The 19,202-nt window shown below is 40.9% G+C and overlaps 1 protein-coding gene across 1 annotated transcript in view; it reads left to right on the top strand.

Annotated features, from left to right (window-relative positions):
* LOC133213101 (paralemmin-1-like) overlaps positions 1 to 10,771 on the top strand; it is a 133,456-nt gene extending 122,685 nt beyond the window's left edge. The window contains exon 7 of the mRNA XM_061355093.1: positions 1,992 to 10,771. Within this exon, the coding sequence (XP_061211077.1) occupies positions 1,992 to 2,740 (749 nt within the window). The 3' untranslated portion in view covers positions 2,741 to 10,771. The remainder of the gene's footprint in view (positions 1 to 1,991) is intronic.
* Positions 10,772 to 19,202: the final 8,431 nt, after the last annotated feature.

The following is a 19,202-nucleotide window of genomic DNA, read 5'->3' as shown; positions in this document are numbered from 1 at the left end:
GGGCAGCCACAGCTTCTCTGGGCAACCTGTGCCAGTGCTTCACCACCCTCATGGTAAAAATTTCTTCCCAATGTCCAATCGAAATCTCCCCTCTGGCAGCTATCCCTGCTTCATTGTGAAAATGGGCAACCTGTGCTCAGGGTCATGACAGCTATGAACACAGCTAGCTCATAAACCTTGCAAAGCAGTGCTAAAATGTGGTCCTTAGGGATATTTCCCTATCTTGCAATAGCCATAGTGAGATCCCTGCTTCTACAGCCCACTCCAACCTTCAGCAATGCATCACTGTCAGAAGCAGCAATGCTCCTTCACCCTGTGCGTGGCACCTGTCCTCTGGCTCCATGCACGAGTTTGTATGGTGCTGCAGTTGGCCAAACCAGTCCTGCCAGGGCTGACCAAGGTCTCAGCAGATGCGCACAGCACATAGACAGACTTCCCATTTGGCTTGGCTGCCTACTAGACAGCACACCCGGGGGCCAGAGGAGGCCACCTTGCAGAGGCCATCATGCACCCAGCAAGCAGTGCACAAAGTCTAGAGCTATGGGAGGAATCGTGGTGCGCAGTCATAATAAACTTCCATTTGATGATTAAATACTTTGCTTTAAGAATCCAGAAGAGAAAATACTAGTCTGTGTGAATAATAAGACTGAGGGAATCTATTAAAGCAAGAGTAATTTTTTAATTCATTTTTTTTAAAGACAAGCATACCGAGCTACATTGGTTTTTGAGGCAAGGATATTCTGTACGCAGTTGAAAATGAATCAGGGAAAAAACCCAAGATATCAGTTTGCAGTGTCCCCAGGTGAGATAAATCACAATTACAAGGTTCGTTGGTGGAAACGGTCACCACAAGTTTCACAAACACTTGTCACTGCCTGTGGTAATTTGTAATTATGTGTCTGTGGATGTCTGTTCAGATGCCAAAATGTCTTCATCTGCATACAAGGAATGATTAAAACACGACCCTTCTGGAAAATCTGTGAAACCTTTGCACATTTTTCCTTGAAAACCTGTCTAGTAAGATGCCACCACCTCTCAAAATGGGAGTTAGAGCAGTGTAGACTGCCCACCTATTGCTACTGTGTGGTCTCTACAATTTTCATCTTGTTACTGCGTCCTTCTTAACTGATACAATAAAAGATTCTTTGCTGTTCTGAAGCTGCATTCCTCACACACTTTTCACCTGCTGTTTCACGACGCTTTGAAAATCAGTTTATTATTACTTTATTCTTCAACTTTGGCAGTGGTGCTTAGTACACCAACTAAACAACAGATCACTTCTTGGCCATTTTGTACATTCTCTTAACTTGCAAGCAGAAGTCACTGTCACTGTCAATGCTTTGGTGGAAGCTGAGAGAGTTGCACTGCCACGCATCTGAGGGAAAATTTATCCCATTGTGTGTGATTTTGTTTTCCCACCTGTAGAACAGGGTAAACAATGTTTCTTCTCCTCTATAAAATGCTTTGAATCCTTCGGATGGAAGAGTTAAGCAAGAACAATCATTGATAATAAAACATTCTGGGTGTTAACTTGCAGTAAACAAAACTTGTTACCAGCTAACTGTCAGTTTGATGGCAGAGAATGAAAAAAGGGTAGTGAGGCTCCCGGAGATGAGCTTCTATCTGAATTTTGAGGCAAGTCCAGAGAGGTTGAGGGCAACCTGCATGCTGTCACCTTCCTTTGTCTAAATTACACCTAACCCAAGTGCTCTTGGTGCTCCTAATTGATCAGAAGCAGCTCCACGCAGATTGAGCTGGAAGACTAGGTCCTGTTTGCCGCAGGTATGCTAGCCTCCAGCTGCATAAAAAGCTATAGTGTGATAACTATTTCTGTCCACAGTGTTGCATCCCACATCTAATGTAGAACGCTTGGCCTTTAGAAGCAGGAGGTAGGAAAAGGGGCACCGTAGTTTTCTTTGTCTGTTTGGCAATTAACCATTCACTGGCTTTTTTTGTTGTAACATGCACTTCCTCTCTTGTTTTCATTTAAGCTTTGTGCACCATGGAAATTAATGTGGAGAAAGACAAACAGACAGGAGAGACCAAGATTGTCTCTGCTTCACCTATTGGCCCAGATGAGGCCCATCAAAGAGGATTCAAAGTCTATGATGATGGTACCAAGGTAGTCTATGAGGTTCACTCTGGTGGCACAGTGGTAGAAAATGGAGTACATAAATTAAGCTCAAAGGACGTAGATGAACTTATGCAAAAAGCTGGACAATCAAGTGTAAAAGGAGGGTATGAAACAATGACTGTATCAGACAGAAATGCGGTAGCCGATGGAAACCTTAGCCATATGAAGGAGCAAATGCTCTTCAAGGAGGCAAAGCTGGAAATGATACACAAACCCAGCAAAGGGCACTCTGTGAACCCTCAGACCCAAGAGAAACCCTGTGGTGGTGAAGCCCCAGAGGCCAGCACAGACCAGCCAGTGACAATGATATTTATGGGCTACCAGAACATTGATGATGAAGAGGAGACAAAGAAAGTGTTGGGCTATGATGAGACCATCAAGGCAGAGCTGGTCTTGATTGATGAAGATGATGAGAAGTCATTGCGGGAGAAGACAGTGACAGACATCTCCACCATGGATGGGAACGCTGCTGAGCTGGTCTCTGGCAGGCCCCTGTCAGACACGACAGAGCCCTCCTCTCCTGAGGGTAAGGAAGAGAGCCTGCCTTTGGAAGCTGCCCCAGGTACACAAAAGAAAAAGCGCTGTCAATGCTGTATTATCATGTGAACTCCTTCCCCGCTCCGGGGAGTTCCTGCTCCGTCACTTACCTAGACCTCACTGTACTTCTAACTGCAATACTGTGAACTGGAAGTGAATGCCTCCATTGCCTTGCAGTTGGGTTGCTTTGCTTTCTAGTTCTTCAGGAAGAGGAGCACACGGTTATTTTTCCACCAGACTTACTGTTTGGGGTTTGGGAGGGTTGGGAAAAGTTGCTTCTTTTTTTGTTGGGTTTTTTTTTCCCCCCCTTAATATTGCAGAGTGAGAGATTAATGGGAAATGGAGCAAATGTTTTCATATTTATTTGATTTTTATACATATATATTATATATATAATGGAAACACTTTTTACATTTTTGTTGGATATCTGGCATGCTTGATCAGATTCCTAGGATTCTGTGGGACTCTGAGCTTCACAGCAGCCAGATATAGGAGCCTTAAAAAAATATTGCTTCTCTTTTTTAAGAAAAATCACATTTAAACTTTATTTTATAGATCCTATTTTTTATTTCTTGGGGAAAGGCTTAGATCATTTTCCTGTTTTACTTTGCTAAAACTCAGACCGGTCTTTCCCAAAAGGTTTGCATAGGGTTTTTTTATAGTAACTTTCCAATTTATTTTGCCATATCAGAAAAACCCATCAGCCATTTCTGCTTATTGGTGATACCAAAAGTGGACCTTAATTATTCTTTCAAGAAAACATATGAATGATGATTTTGCCTTACATAGATCTTCCAGATTACAGTATTGTATGTGTACTTTATCTCCCCAAATTACAGTTGGAATTAACTTGACATGGAAAAAATGCAGCTGTCACACTAACTGAAATGGAGTCACTGATCTAATTACTTGCCTTTCAGTAACTCTGCCAATGTTTATACATGGAGTTTTCCTGCTGAACTCCAGTAGATGAGAGATACTGCTTTCTATTTCCTTAGAATATAAATGAACCTCTCTCACAGTCTGACCCTGTTCCCACTAGATTCAGTTCTGAAATTCTCAGCACTGGAATGGGGGCAGGGCCAAAGTTTTATTTTATCATTCTTAGGCAAGTGTAACTTCTCATAGAGCATCCCCCCAGTGCATCTACACAATGAAAGGTGATGGGTGTGATCCTACCCTGCTTTCCCAGGTAAAACTCCTGTGGAGGCGCACTGGAGTTTTGTTGGAACAGCTGTTTCTGGAGATCCTACAGCTGCAAGGCTAACAGTTTCAAACACCACTGGTGCTTTTGGATGCTTCATTTTCCTGTGTGTGACGCTTCAAAGAGGCCTGATTTCCAAAAAATCTTTCTTTACCTGTCCTCTGAAAATAAGGCCTGTTAAAAAACAGCTCAAAATGTAAAAAGGCAAAGGCATCCGAAATCAGTAGATGTTTCTTTGTTTCTCAGTCCTTTGATTCTTCTAAATACAGTGAAAAAGCAGACAGCTTTTTAACACAGATATTATGATCCTGATTCTTGTCTCACACTGGTTTTGCTTAAGTTCGGCCTCATTCACTGTGGTGGAGTTAGTCTGGATTTATAACTACAGAAGTGAGATTAAAAATCAGGATTTGTGTTCTCTGATAGTGTTAAGAAGTACCAAATATCATTTTGAAGTGTCTTCAAAACTATCAGACTTCAAAAATCAATAACAGCAACTGAAACAGAAAACAAAAAAGTATAAAAAAAAGAAAAAAGGAAAATGACAAAAAAACCTCTTTTCAGTCTGAGGTGGTTTCCTATGATATCTCTGTTCATTCTTGGATGGTGCTTTTACTGCATTAATTGTTAGTTCAGAGCATCTGATTAAATCAAGTTCTTGCTCTGTACTCTTTTCTTTCTGTGCCAGGAAAAAAGACACTTGTTTATGGCGGTGGTAACATGAGGCACACTAAAAACATACACACAAAATCATGCGAAGGCAGTTCCTGCGTTAGATTACTCAGCTGTCAGTGTGGAGCTGGTCAGTGTAACTTCTTACCACTGCCCAGGTGACAGTCATGAAAAAGAAAAGCAAGCAGATAGTAGGAAAAGACAACCACATCTATATGACACCTGCAGAAATTTTGCTGGCCTCCATATCGCTGCAGTGGCTAGATTTAACAGACTTCTGCACACTCCCCCCACCTCCTCCAGGGGCTTTGGGATGGGAGAAGGACCAAATTCACCCAAAGAAGCTCTGCATATCATCCCTTGACTCAGGCTTAGATGATTCGGTTTTAGCAAAGAGGGGAGCGGCCACAGGGCCCCTCATTGTGACAATAGGTCTGGTGGCTGTTTGTTGGAAACTAGCAACCTGTGTTTTGGGTTTATTCAGTTGGATTATGTGGGGTTTTTTTTTAATTTTTTCCCCAGGAATCTTGGCATTTCTTAAAACGAGACCCTAAATTTTCAACAGGACTGGCAAGGCTGTCCCCAGGCACATTAAGGGCCTTAAAGCACTGCAACATAAATAGTGAAGTTCTTTCCATCTTGCCCCAACCCCATGAGTGCTGTAGGAGCCAGGCATGCTCTGCAATAGTTCTCTCACTCTGGGACCTGTTCATCTCATCAGTAATGCTCAAAAACAAATACTTCAGCCATCTCCTCCTGGCCTGGCTGGTCATCTCATTGATTACCACAATTATCACCCTTTCCTCTCCAGGTGTGATGCCACCCTGGCCTCCCAGTGTCTACCCAGCCCAATACTTTTTGCCCTGCTGCTTCTTTCCCATATGCGTATTTTTTCCCCAAAGCCTTCTGCTTGGAAAATTCGGGGTGTCATCTCTACCCTAACCCTCTCTGTCCATGCATTTCTTCAGCCATGTGCTCCCTTGTCAGATGACTTTCTGGTGCAGCACTGACTCAGCATTTTGGGGATGACTCCCTCAGTGGCCAGCTTTGGGAGATGCTTGCTGAGGCTGGGACCAGAATCTCTCTGAGACCACTGCACCATCTGAGACAGTGTGGCAGGGAGATGGTGGCATGCAAGAGTCCAGAAGTGGCCCTTTAGTGGTTAGAAGTAGAGCACAAGCCTTAAACCTTAATACTGTCAAATACCTACTTCTCAGTACTTGTAGCTAACTTTGAGTGCCTAGGAAGGCCAGGGTTTTTTTTTTGTATATTCATATGAACTCCATGGTTAATGGGCCCGATAGATCCAGAAAAGCTAATGGTTTGTCTCCACAGAGTTTGTCTGTACAGTCAAAGGCAGTTCCATGTCTGAGGTCAGAAAAAAACACAAACCAGAAACAAATCAGTCTGAACTTTGAGGGCTTTAGCTACACCAGCTGAAACATGTTTACTTCAATCATCCTCCTCCACAAGAACAGCAGCCGTGATTTGACATTGGTTTGTCCCTTCTAGCCATTAGCCTGCAGCCAAATTATGGGGAATTCAGATGTGTTAGCCTAGGCTGATGAATGTAAACTGGTTTTCCAGGGCTGCTTTGGGCTTCAAAGGGATTGGTTTTCCCTTTGCCCTCAGATAGGAAGCTGCCGGTGGAAATTCATGCACAATCAGGCACAAAGGAAGAGGTCTGCTCTACGGTCAAGCAGAGAGAGATTTTTGAAAGGAACATTAAGGGAGGATTTTTTTGTATCATTTTAGGCAAATCCCCTGTCTGCTTTACTTACACCATCACATGTACATTCTCAATTTCATCATTAGGGAATACAAAAAAAAAGTAGAGTCAGAAACTGGTTCAGTGATAGCATTTTGCCACAAAAAAACTGCTCGCCTTAACTTTTTTAAGAAAAAGAAAAAAACCCTCTTTTCACTGTATCTTTTCCTAGACTGCGAAAAAGTAATCTATGAAACTTTTTTATATCTAATATTTTCTAAGTTTCTATGAGCCCACTTTCCATGTTGTCCTTCATTTGCATTCAGGAACTATTTCTTTTGCAAACCACTGCAGTTTACATCCATTCCTTCGTTTTGTTTTTTTTTTCCTAACAGAAGAAAAATACAAATCAAAAACCACAGCATTATGATTAGTGGCTAGGCAATCTCTTTCAATTACAAGAATATCAATACAGAAAGAAAAGAATTACAGGGTTGTTTTCTTATTTTAATTTCCTGTGGCTGATGTACTGTATGGTATGTGTTTACAGAACTCCTCTGTTCTGCCTTTGTGATGTTATCTAAATGAATGACAAAGTAGGTATAATGTGCCATTTAACAGTTTGCCTTAGCACTCTTCAGTTTCCTTCTTCTTTTTCTATCTTTCCTAATTTTTTTTTTCCAAAAAGTGCAGGCTGTATTCCAAAGCTGTATAAACACAACATTATCTTACAATCCCCAGCAAAAGGAGTGTGTGCAAGCCCTTCTCCATGAAGCATACCTTTACCGGTGCAATAGAAGACTTCAGCAAACAAAAACACATACACCCAATTCTGCTGTGTGTAGACCTATTTCAGTCAACAGGACTACCCACAGTAAGAATGTGTGTAGATGTCTGCAAGATCAGGGCATGAATGATTAACACAATGTGTACTTTGGCTGTTATTTGTGTATCTGTACCTATTTTATGCACTGCTGAGTTTGCCCAGAGTGGTGTAATCCTAGAGGTTAACTCTTGAGTATTGTTCCTTCTGCTGAAACAAAACAAAATGGTGTTTAGCACCTGGTAGAATCAGGCCCCGAGTCAGCATTGCTGCCACAGCATGAGCAAACATTAAGTGGGACTTCCCAAACAGTTAGTATATTAGTGCCCTGCCACTGAACCTAAATTCACTACTGATTCTTCATGCTTAAAATTATAGAAGTATAACAAATTAGTCAGAGCAGAAAGATAGCATACAGAGTTGCTAGAGAAATAAAAAGTGTTATATCCTTTGATGTAGCTCAACATCCAAATTACATACTTGGAAAGTATGTGGGGATATAATAGAAAATGTAGTATTTTACATTTGTGTATTTTTTTAAGGAATAAATATTTTTGTAATGAGATATAAACCCTAAACAGGGATTGAGTTTCTGAATATCATCCTTGCCATGACATTGAACCTTTGAACTTTTTCATACATTTATGACAATGCCCAGCTTCTTGGGATCTTTTGTAGACCTAACCACAATTTTCTTCAGGAAGCAGGATCACAACACTTTTTAAAGAGTAAAGTTAGAAAACTAGAATCCAATATACCTGCTATGAACACCACTAAATAAGTAAATGTATTTCACAGAAAGAGTTGGACCTATGCTTTCTATAGCTGAACAAATTTCTTTATCTAGAAGACCAACATGGTAGGAAATAGTCGAGAGGTAAAGCTAAATAGGAGAACTATAAGTTTTTTCATTTTGTCATACTTTATCCAACATTAGATTTCAAAATGCAAGATATGGGCCACTGGAAAGAATAGAATTAAATCATTTAGACAACGTAGAATATTCTCCCACAGGCTGAGACATGGATTCTTTATTTTTTCTGAATTCACTCGGAGTCAACCAGTTCTCTCTGTCTATTAGAAAGCTTAGGATTTGCTTCAGATTATGTTTCATGAGCCTTCTGGGCAGCAAGAGTAAACTTGAGTTCTGAGCTTAATCAGGGGTTGCAGGCTATGACAATATCCAACAAAAATGTGGACTGTCATTTTTGTATGTAAAAGAGTAAGATGTATGAAAAAGATGAATTTACTTAGTTTAGAATATAAATAGATTGTCATCCAGTCCAAAGAGAATATAAATCCAACTTGTAATATAGACTTATAATAATAACTTAGCTTGTAAATAGTGACAAGGGTGCATGAAGTTCTTAAAAATGTCCCACTTGTATTTAAAATGAAACCATTACAAAATTGAGCTCTTTTCCTCCTGGGTTCGAAGAGTCTCATAAAATCAAAGCTTTTTTCCTGGGGTGGTTTCATTCAGGCTGTTCAGTGGATTAAGAATAGGCCATTTGCCTTAAGGGCAACCTTGTGAAGAATTCTGAGCCCCTTCCTTCAGTTCGCCAAAGCTTCTTTTATTTTGAGGGGCTTTGCTGGTTCTCTATTGCAAAGCTTCCCTGCAATTTTTTCTCAAATTCTTCTCAAATGAGGATTTACGGGTTTGTTTTAAAAATTAATCTATTCCAGAAATTTAAGCAAGAGAAGAACAAAGAATTTTAATTAATTTTTTAGTACTAGGTAAGTAACTCAAGTCCACTGATTTGGGTATGTTTGTACAGTTTTAACTTGCATTAGTATGTTAGTGATTCATACTGGAATTTAGACCTTGCGTATCTTTTGAGTAGGTCTGTAAGACCTAAAGACTTGCCTGTGAGCATAAAATAAGGCACCCAAACAGTACTTCTTAAGTTAATGGGATGGCCCAGACAAATGAAATCTAAGCACATGCACAAAAGCCTATAGGGTCTGGTCTTTAAACAATATGCTACAAGCAAGGCTTATGCTGCTTTATCTGTGTCTCCTCATTCCTTTAATTAGATAGCTTTTTTAATTATATTGTGAAACTAGTGCACTTTTCTGCAGAGGCAGATTTAGAGCATGGTCTCCTTGCTGACTGTGTTTGAAAGTAGACAAACACCCTCCAGGAACTCAAAAAACCCATTGCCTGAAGAGGGTGAGGGTGAATTTCAAACCCGTACACAAATACAATATAAAAAAGGCAGTGTTAAATTTTAATTCCAAAGTTTTTCCTCTGCACACCTCTGTTCCAGACTCTCCCTCTCCCCTGACTGTGTACTTGCTGTCGTTCTGGACACAATTGCTCAGCTGCTCCTTTTTTTCCTCCTTTCTTCGCTTCCCTTTTTGTGGTCTTTTATGACCAAAGATAGTGAGAGATAAGAGATTACAGTTAAACCTCACCTCAGGCCTGTTGATGTGAGTCCCAACTAAAAAGAAATTACAGTATCCTGTCCTTGGCGTTTGGACATTTTCCTACACTTACCTAGATTCCTAGGGCAGGTTTCATACTACCGGAGTACTCTCCATATCTACTCCCTATCAATCCCATGGGTTGCCCAAACAGCGGATTCTACTAAAATCTCACTATTTCGGTATATCTGCTGTTTCTCTTTCCATTTCTGTGGGAATACACTAAGTCACCCAGGCCCATATGAGCCAGGTATGCCCCAGTGCATAAAATATCGTCATTCAGAAGCCACTTACAGAAGCAGAAGACAAGCCACCCCCACTGATTGTCAGGTTGCTGTTGGCAGGGTAAAGGTTTCAGTAGAAAAATGTGAACTTCCCCACAGACTGATCCAGCATGCAAAGGCATTCTCAGTAAAATCAGCTGCCAAAATGCTACTGGTACTCCTCCAAGACAATGTGCTGGTCAGAGAGAGGTAAACTCAAAAATAAAGATAGTTTTGTCCAGCTGTATAAATTCCCAATTGAATGCAACACTTAAGCTCCACTCATCTTAAAACCTTGCTTGAAGTGTGAAGCACTGTGCTGGTTAGAGATGGCCTTGAGGATATGTTAATATCCCAGTGTCTGTGATTAAGGTATTTTACCGATGACAGGCTCAAGTTTTGTTGCTGTTATTTTGCAAGTATGGATGCAGGCACTGCTTACGGGTAGATACAGGAGATGAATGCATTTGAGAGGTTTTTGCTTTTCCAGTGGCCACTGAATCTGAGTGGAGCAAAAGTAGCCAAGAAAGAGCAGGTCAGGGCAAAGGCAAAGAACTTCATTTCTAAAGGTTTCCTGTCCCTCCCAACTACTTTGACTTCATAGACAAAGAATGACTTTTTTTTAGGGGTTCAAGAAAATGTTGTGTAAAATGCAGCTTTTATGGTGAATGTAGGTTGTGGTTGAGATTTTTTTTTAAGCTTTAGTCTCCCACTTTCTTTGTGAGCTAATGTAAATAAGATCCCATTTTGTTGGGGTAAAACTGCTGTGCTAACACTGGATTAGAATTGCTGGGGATAGCTGCTGTACTTTGTAACCTGAAGTGTACTTTTTTGACTGTTATGTTTTTTCTTCAGATTAAAAAAACGAGTACAAAAAACCACAAAAATAAAAAAAACAAGAACACTGCCAGCAACAGCCATGCTGTAACTATGGCTTCTCTCTTTTTTTGTTTTTCTCTGTACAGTATTACTAGTAAATAAATCTGCCTTTTCACTGCGCCTACTTCTGTGTCTTTTTACTGTGTTTCTCTCTAACTACCACTCTTCAAGATGCTCTGTGATCTCAAGGACGTACAGCACTGAGCTGCCTCTATCGATAAGAGAATAAAAGTACTAACTTCACAGCAGCGTTAGTTTTGGTTTTTTCCTTTCCTCCACTGCTGTGCCCTGCTGCTCTGAGTTATTTTTGTTAGATGCTTCAACACATATTAACTCTTTGTACCTGTTACTGTCTCATCACTCTTCCCTTTCCTTCTCCTGTGATACTTTGCCAAGCATACTGCAGACCTGGTTGCTCCAGAAGCACATGGCATCTTCTCATATTTGTGGGAGATAAAGGATTGGCTTTGGTCAGCAAGGCTGTATGTCCTGGGTCAACTTATTTCCTAATTGAGGAAAGTATTCCATACGGCATATGAAATTCCCCAGAAATAACTGCTAAAGAATTTAAAGCTTCTGGAAGGAACAGTGGGCTGCTTTCCTCCAGGGTTTATCACAGGCAGTGCACTCTGTGTTTCAAGACTGGAAGAAGCCTGCCATAGTCTGACTTGTAAGGGAAAAGGAAAAACCCTTGTATAGTTTTTTCCCAAGGTGTTCCATTTACCCGAGCTTAGAACAATGCTAGGATGGGTAATGCAGGCAGGCATCATAAACCTCCTTCTCAGAAATTTAAAAATCCATCTTAAACTCGGCCATTTAAGAAACTCACCACAAATCAAGCATTGCTGCGTAAGTACCCTCTCTCTGCTCATTTCACCCAGTAGCCATACAGATAAATGTATATGCATACACACACATTTATCTCAGCCCTTGCAATATGGTACTTTTTAGCATCACAGAAGGGAAAATGGCCAAGTGCATATAAAACTTTGCTGCTTCATAGTGCAGTCCTGAAGCTTTGCAGTAGGTGGGGCTTCAAGTTGGGTTTTTTTACTCCTCGTGTTTGAGTGACAGAAAGTCAATTTTACCTGTCCTAGAAGACTCTGTGAATGATTGGAGAATTGTGTGTTTCTGAAACCAAAGGACCAAAGGACTAGAACTGACTCAGCTGACAGCAGTGATTATAACTGTTTAAATTTCTTTGGGTTTGCAAAGACCTTCCTAATTCAGAAGGCATGTTAACATAGCAAAAGGAAGTATCGTGATCCTGAATTAGCAGAAGTATCTGTGTGAAGACCAGAAAAAAATAAGGGCATTAGTATGTACAACTAATTTGGACACTTGGACGCTTCAGGTACATATTCCATTTATTGATGCATATCATAGCCTAGTACATACTCTTATTTTCATTCCACCCCATTTAACCATATGAGAAGCTTTTCAGTTAAATGAAACCTCTAAGGCTAATAACTGTAGGACTGAATAACAAAAACTTGACAAGAAATAATTTTTGCTGTCCCAAGACCCCCATTTGCAATGCTTCTCTGCTGCAAAAGGTTTGCTCAGATGTCCATTGCATTGTGCGCAGTCACATATGCATCCTTTGTAACTGCTCATGAGGGAAACACAGGCTGGTCCCTAAAGGAGTTTACGAAACCACAGAATATGGCGCAGCCGTGCAAAACATCATCTGCATTTACACATGATATGAAAACTACCTGCTTCATAGTCAGAAGTGTCTAGTTGACAAAACCATCTTCTCAGATGAGACAAGGAAGAAGATACTTGCATAGAAAGAGTTTGCTATATCAGACTTGAAGGAGGAAACTTCCCAGCATCAACCTGCCAAAAAAGAATACAGTGAATAATCAGGCAGCAGAGAGAGAGGTTGGGTCACTCCAAATTAGGGGTAGGGAGGAGTTGTGTTACTGCACAGACACTGGCCTGCAAACCAGCTCGGTTGCCTCAGAAAGAAAGGGATTGGCTCCTGTCTTTTATACACAACATTTCCTCCCAGTGTAAGTAAGCAAGCTTTCTGGACTCACTGAGCACTAATAAAGATGCTGGCCCAGGTCCTTGGAAACATCATTTCCAATTGTTGCTGTTCTGAACAGTTCAGCATGACCTCACAGAAAGTTCTCACAGATCTACAAAGGTACACAGAGACAATGTTATCCCTTGATTTACATGGGAAGTATAGGTACCTAAATCCTCCGGGGGGGTCCAAGCTTTTTCATATGTTTTACATCTGTAATTTAGGATAATTGGCACTAGCCTGCCTCATGGAGACGCAGAGATGTGTCTTTAGTGTCTGCCACAAGACTGCAAGAAAAGTGGGGCTTACTCTGGGTACACAGCAGCACAAAACATCTTCTTATTGTTACAGTTTTGGGGAGGTTCTGCTTGCAATGGCAAAGTCAAACCAGAAAAAAAATAAGCTATACTGCAACCAAAACCAGCCATTCACAGCACTCAGGCACTTGCTAGGAGCGATGGGTTTGTTATGATTTAAGAAAAAAAGGATCTAGCAGTAGTACTTTTTGTTACTTGTAGATGAGAGAACAAAGGGAGAGGATCAGGAAGAGGGAAAAAAGGAGAAAAAAAAAAAAGTGACTCAAAAATGGGTCACTTTCTCAGACATGACAAATCAGTTCAGCTTCCTTTTTGAGTGTTCTGTTGTGTATAATGCATTACTGGCTACAGATTCCCTCTGACTACAGATGAGTCTGCTCCAGCACTGGAAGCAATATGGTAGCTTTTGTGGGCAGGGGGAGTTGGATAAGCTAATTAGACCTGCTGTTTGCTTGAGCATAACCCCATGCTAAAATGATTGTACTGCTTTTTAGCCAGTGTGGTTACCTCTAGACAGCATGGCACTGTGGCTTGTAAGCATCCTATGGTTTAAAAGGAAGGAAACTGTTTTATACCAGGTCTTGATCATTGTATTACACCAGTACCAGATCAAGTACCAGAATGTCTTGATCACTGTATTTCACTGGAGTGTGGTACACATACTGTTTAATTTAAAGCAAATGAGATTACCTAACCCTGACATTTTTTTAATTGTTGTGTTGTGCTGCTCATTTTTTGTTATGCTGTAAAAGATTTCTTCTTAGCATGCTGTGCTAAGCTATAGAAGCAAATTTATTGCTGGAGAAATAGGGGCTCGTGAACGGATCAGTAGGGAAACAGAATAAAAGCTTCCTTCTGCTGACCAGGTTAGCAATTTTATATTGCGAAGTGTGTCTAACTTACCCGTGAGATGGAGTAAAGTGATGAATCTGTTAAACACCACATGCAATTGCACTGTGAGAACAGGGCGCACATCTGGAAACTCTCCAGTGCTGCAATTTCAGTCTGGATTTTTTGTTAAAGAAGTGGGAAGTTGTCAGGGGGTTAGTAAATAGGAAGAGTTAGTTAAGTTAGATAGTTCCACTTAGACCAGCCTGGGAAGGAAACAGACCTTAACTTAGCATGAGAGAAGTTCCCATTTTTGCTGCTACAACTTGAACTGAAAATCTAGTGCTATTTTTTTTAATCTCCAGCTCATTCAGTCAAACAATCCGGAGAGAGCCTTCACTATCATTTGAAAGAGACTAGAAGAGAAACAGTATATTCTGGCCTTCCTGGCTAAGGATGAAATCTGTAAAATACTTGCTGTAGTTGTATGTACAAGCTCTGCAGAGCTGTGATATTCTGGGTCTCCTTTATTGTGGCATTTAAGAGACTGCAGATACTATTCTTAAGCACTGCTGATTACAATGAGGAAATGATAATAAGATATGTGGAAAAGCTACTGAAAGATCACACACTGTTTATTTTCCTCACTTATTTTACACATAAGGATTTAGAATTCACAGAGCTGGAAATACTGAGATTATGTTACTGATTTATCTTCACAGTGTGCCAAACATTTGCCAAATATAAACAAACCCAGGACCTACCATGGGGGCTGTAGCCTGCCTGTCTCCATTTTCTCTACTCATTGCAACTCCTACAGAGAAAACATCAGGGCTGAAAGCTTTAGACAATATTCAGAGTATTTAAAAGCCATAATTGAAAGTGGAAATAAAAGAAAAAAACTCTTTTCTCTCATCCATTCTCTCTAATCCACAGACTAAAAGGGATTAAATGCAGTCTGATGTTAAAGGACAACTTTCACAGCTTAATAGCTGCAAACACTGCAAGCAGGACTGCCAAGCCCTTTGGAAAACAACCCACATGTACTTTCAGGATCAGGACCATGCACTCCAAGCCAGCCTAGTGAGTGCAGAATGCCTGTGTGGGAAGTCAGGGCAGACATTTGCCACAAAGCACTAGAAATAAAGAAAAGTATTGAAATTAGTTCATAAAAATGCTCTCAGATGCAATAATGTTTTTAAATGTCCCTGGGTGCCAGAGAGACTGCAGGCTGTAAATAGCCAGCCCCAGAAAGACAAAATCGGGGTGGCAGCACAGGCTCTGATGTAGATACCAGAGAAAGCATACTCAGCTTACACTGAAGAAATGCACTGCCTGTCACCAGCAGCACTGGAGAAGCAATTGTTTTGTCTTTTGCAACAGAAAATGAGTGGCACACAAGCAAGATCTTCTGTTCAGGATGGCCCCTGCTGTGGGCAGAACTTCAAATAGCAAATTTGTTTAGAGCAGCAAGAGCCAAATGGGGGTCAAGGTTCCAGTCACACTGCCTGGGCTACCTGGCATGTACCAATATTATGCACTATAAAAACACTTGTCTCCCCACTGGCTCCAGCCATAATTTTCTTCTTATTTATTCAGTGATTTTAAACTCAGTACAATTACATTAAGAAAAGTTTGACAAGAGGATTTTGTAGAAAAACTAATAATTGGTTTTTTTTATGTAAGAAGTTAGGGTTAGTGAATTGTGGTGGCAGAGGTTGCTAAAGCCATGCTTCTCAACTGTGTGAAAAAAAAGTCCAGTCAAAAATATACTTCCAGAGTACAGACATGTAAAAATAAATTGCAGAAAAATGTAGCCTTTCTACTAGTCTTTGAACCCCCTGGAATATAATTTGCCGTAAAAATATCAGACATGTGCTTGAATTTCATAATATGGGTAGTATCACTTCATTTCATTCAACACTTCTTCATAAAGACCCAAGTAACTGGGAACGGCAGAACAGTTCCCCAGATAAGCTATGCTATAAACAAACACTGGTTTTGGAGAACAGGCTTATTAAACAGTACCAGGCAGACAGCAAGGTAATGATGAAATGCAGTTAAGTGCTCCAAATGAACTCATTTGCTTGATCTGCAGTGGTGAAGGTCTTGCTTTCTATGTAACTAACAGCTTCTCTTCCAGGACCTCTATTTTGCAGAGATACCTTCCTTGGCACTCCGCTGCCTGTGGGCTTGGAAGCCAACCATGTATGGTCCTTCAGAGCATGGGGGGCCACGGTTGTGCTGGCCAGGAAAGGGAAGGAGGCAAAAATTATTACTGCATGCTGTTTTATCTGAAGAAGGATGAGAACACTGGCATCATTACAGCAAAGTAAATAATACTGGTTTTATTCACTGGTGAAAATGAGCAATCAAAAGCAGAGCAGAACATTCTACCACACTGAACCCAAACTGAAACGTTCTGAATTAACCATATGTTTAAAAACAAACCTGGGGTTTTTTTTCCAAATCAGAAGCTTCAGTGCCAGCTGGAGGCATTTCGAAAAACAAACAAACAAACAAAACCCACACCAAAAGAAACAACAAACAAAACAAAACCACACAAATTGATATTTTATTTGAAATACATTAAAAACATTGCTTTGACATTACCAGAATATTCCCTTCAAGTTTTTCTATCCAAAATTATTATTAGTGAAATTCAATGTGATTTCATTCTCTTAGAACTCATTTGTTTCCAGAAACTTTGCTGTTCAGATTCAAAAGCAAATTTCACTTGGCTCCAGCCAGCATTGCACTCCTAGTTGAAGCCTGGAGGGCTGACACTAAGATTTCAAACCTAGTGTATGTGATAATGAAGAGCTCACCATCGGCAACAGGCCTACAGCTGTATACTGTCAGTACTGGATGATGCTCCTTTCTCTGCTGACTGTGGCCACCATCTGATTTTTCCTTCCCTCCTGCCTGCTGCCTCTTTCACTTCAGTCACATGCATATTTGCACAGCACTCCCTTGAGCACTGCTGCTCTGCATGGATGTCTCTGCATCAGAGAGCACTCTGATGCAGGTTGATGCTACCACCAGTAAGGAAGACTCAAGTGTAACATCCATTATCATGAATAAGAAGACTAGAATGCCCTTTAACAAATGCTAAAGCTTCTCAAGAACAAACAGCTGATGGGGAGCGATTGCTATTAGTGGACTCACCCTCCCCTGGACACAAATCACTCTTTCAATGTCATACGTGCATCATGGAAAACCTAGGCAACACTGATGTCTGTAGGAAAAATAGCTTCCAACCTGATGTAATGTCAGATCCCAAAACAAACTCCTTTTCTGACTGCCGCTGCCCAAAGTAAGGAAAACTCTAATTGGGTAGTTGATGCAAGAATGTAAGATGTTCGTACCACAAAGATCTTAGTGAAAAATCTGTGTTTGAGATCCCTTAGCCCTCCAGAGAGCTTTATGAGGTGAGAAACAGAGAAATGTTCTCCAGAGAGAAGAACACAGAGGCTTTGGTGTTTGCATCCCTCTCTCAGGTCAACTGAGCTCTCTCCCTTAACATACCTGTCTAGTTTTTCAGGTGGAGACAATTTTGCTTCTTAAGGTAGAAATGCAAGCATTAATTACTGTTTATAGCAACTATCTCCAGTAGGTTGTAAAGCAGTTCTGGTGGCTTCTGCCTGTTTCAATATGAATAATTAGCATTGAGCATGACGGAGTTACCAAGACAGAGTTGTTAGCTATGTGCAATTAATTTTGGTCCTTATGATGAAATCATGGAGTCAGAATGATTCTGTGATTTCATCTATGATTTTTGAAATCCTCTCTTGAATAAAATCTGTGTGCTTTGGTAGAGATAGGCTGGCACTCTGTGTCCATATAAACACATGGTGCTGCGTAAGTGCCATATGTTGATCAGTCATATGAACAGTATAGAGTAGAAAATGGTGCCTGGCACTGGTAGGGAAGAGGATTCCCTCTCTATTGAAACAAACTGGCATCAGTGCTCCTCAGCAGGCTGTAAGGTAGGTGATAGTTTGTAGTTCAACACTTTCACATTCCCACTCTGACTCTTGCGGTAGCGGTCAGCAAAGACAGACAAATGCCTAGTTAGGCAAGGCATGGCAGACATCTCCCACCTCACCTGAGTGGAAAGCAAGTCAGCCTAGGAGAAACCAGACCTACAGGATGAAGGGAGTCCTGTGTGAGGAGATATGAGGCAATGTTTATAGATTTTCTCTGGTCTGAGGAGATAAGAAGCATCAGGCAGCACAATAAGTTGCAAGTGGACAAAAACCCAACTCTTCACAGCAATAATGCTGAATATGGGGTGTGGACTCTAGGCTGCTTGGCAGGTCCATCAAGGAGACCTCATGCCATTTACAAATTAGGGTCTTTATTTTCTGAGATCAACCAACACATCATTTACCCTGCAGTAAAACTGAACAGGCAAAAGTAAACTTGGGAAACACCCCAGAAAGCTTGCTTTTGACCATTTTTTGTTTTGCACCACAGCTTACTGCAATCCTTCCTCAGGCCAGAGTTGTCAGAGCCCAAACATGGGTCTGCTGTCTCTGTAATTCAGAGAAGAGAGGAGCAGAGGCCACAAAGATCAGGAGCCAAGCCAACCCGAAATTTCAGAGCTAGGCAAAAAGCATGGGTTTTGCAAAGGGTGAAAGTCAGCCATATGATTTAGAGCTGGACCCACAGCTTCCCCCAGAAACTGGTGAGCCAGCACCTGTGGTTTGGGGTGGATCTGTCAGTGTTGTTTGTGTAGGGCTGTGCTGTACAGAGCATTATGTCCACACCATATTTGTGTGCTATTTACCAGACCTGCAGACAAAGTGCCTGCATAACATTAACTTCAAACACAGAACACCCAAACCTGGTCTAGATAAGCTGCCAGACCTCAAGGTAAAAGGCCAGGTTCAGTCACAGTAAAAATGCTAGCATTCAGGTCTCCAGATGTGAACTTCCCTCCCATTTGCTGTTTAGGTTTAAAAGTAGTCTGTGGAAAATCATTGCTGTGGAGGATCAGCCCTTACCTGTTTTGTTTTGAATGCCTCAATCAGTTTCAAAGATTCATTGGCTTTATGCTGGAGCTTGGCCATGGACATCATACCCATAAGTAGTTTTATACAGGAATTCTGACTTGTGTTTAAGTGTGTGTGTGTGTGTGTGTTCACGTATGTGCAGACAACTTTCCCCTCTCCTGAAACAACAAATACAGGCTTGATTTTATTAAAAAACGTTTGATATTAGTTCTAAATAGTGTATCCTTTTCTTAGTATTTGCCTTTGGGTTTCTCACACTTACTGAATCACAAGCTCACTGAGACAAGAGTCACCTTTTTTGTCAGCAGTATACCACAAGTATCCTAGAATGTGGCAAGAAAAAGGCAAAGGTGGAAA

Source organism: Neopsephotus bourkii, unplaced genomic scaffold (genome assembly GCF_033783945.1).
Source record: "Neopsephotus bourkii isolate Nb327-2 ecotype Australia unplaced genomic scaffold, CSIRO-AGI_Nbou_v1 NB_776, whole genome shotgun sequence".
Taxonomy (NCBI): domain Eukaryota; kingdom Metazoa; phylum Chordata; class Aves; order Psittaciformes; family Psittacidae; genus Neopsephotus; species Neopsephotus bourkii.
Note: the sequence above shows the minus strand (reverse complement) of the source record. Positions and strands in the feature narration are given on the sequence as shown.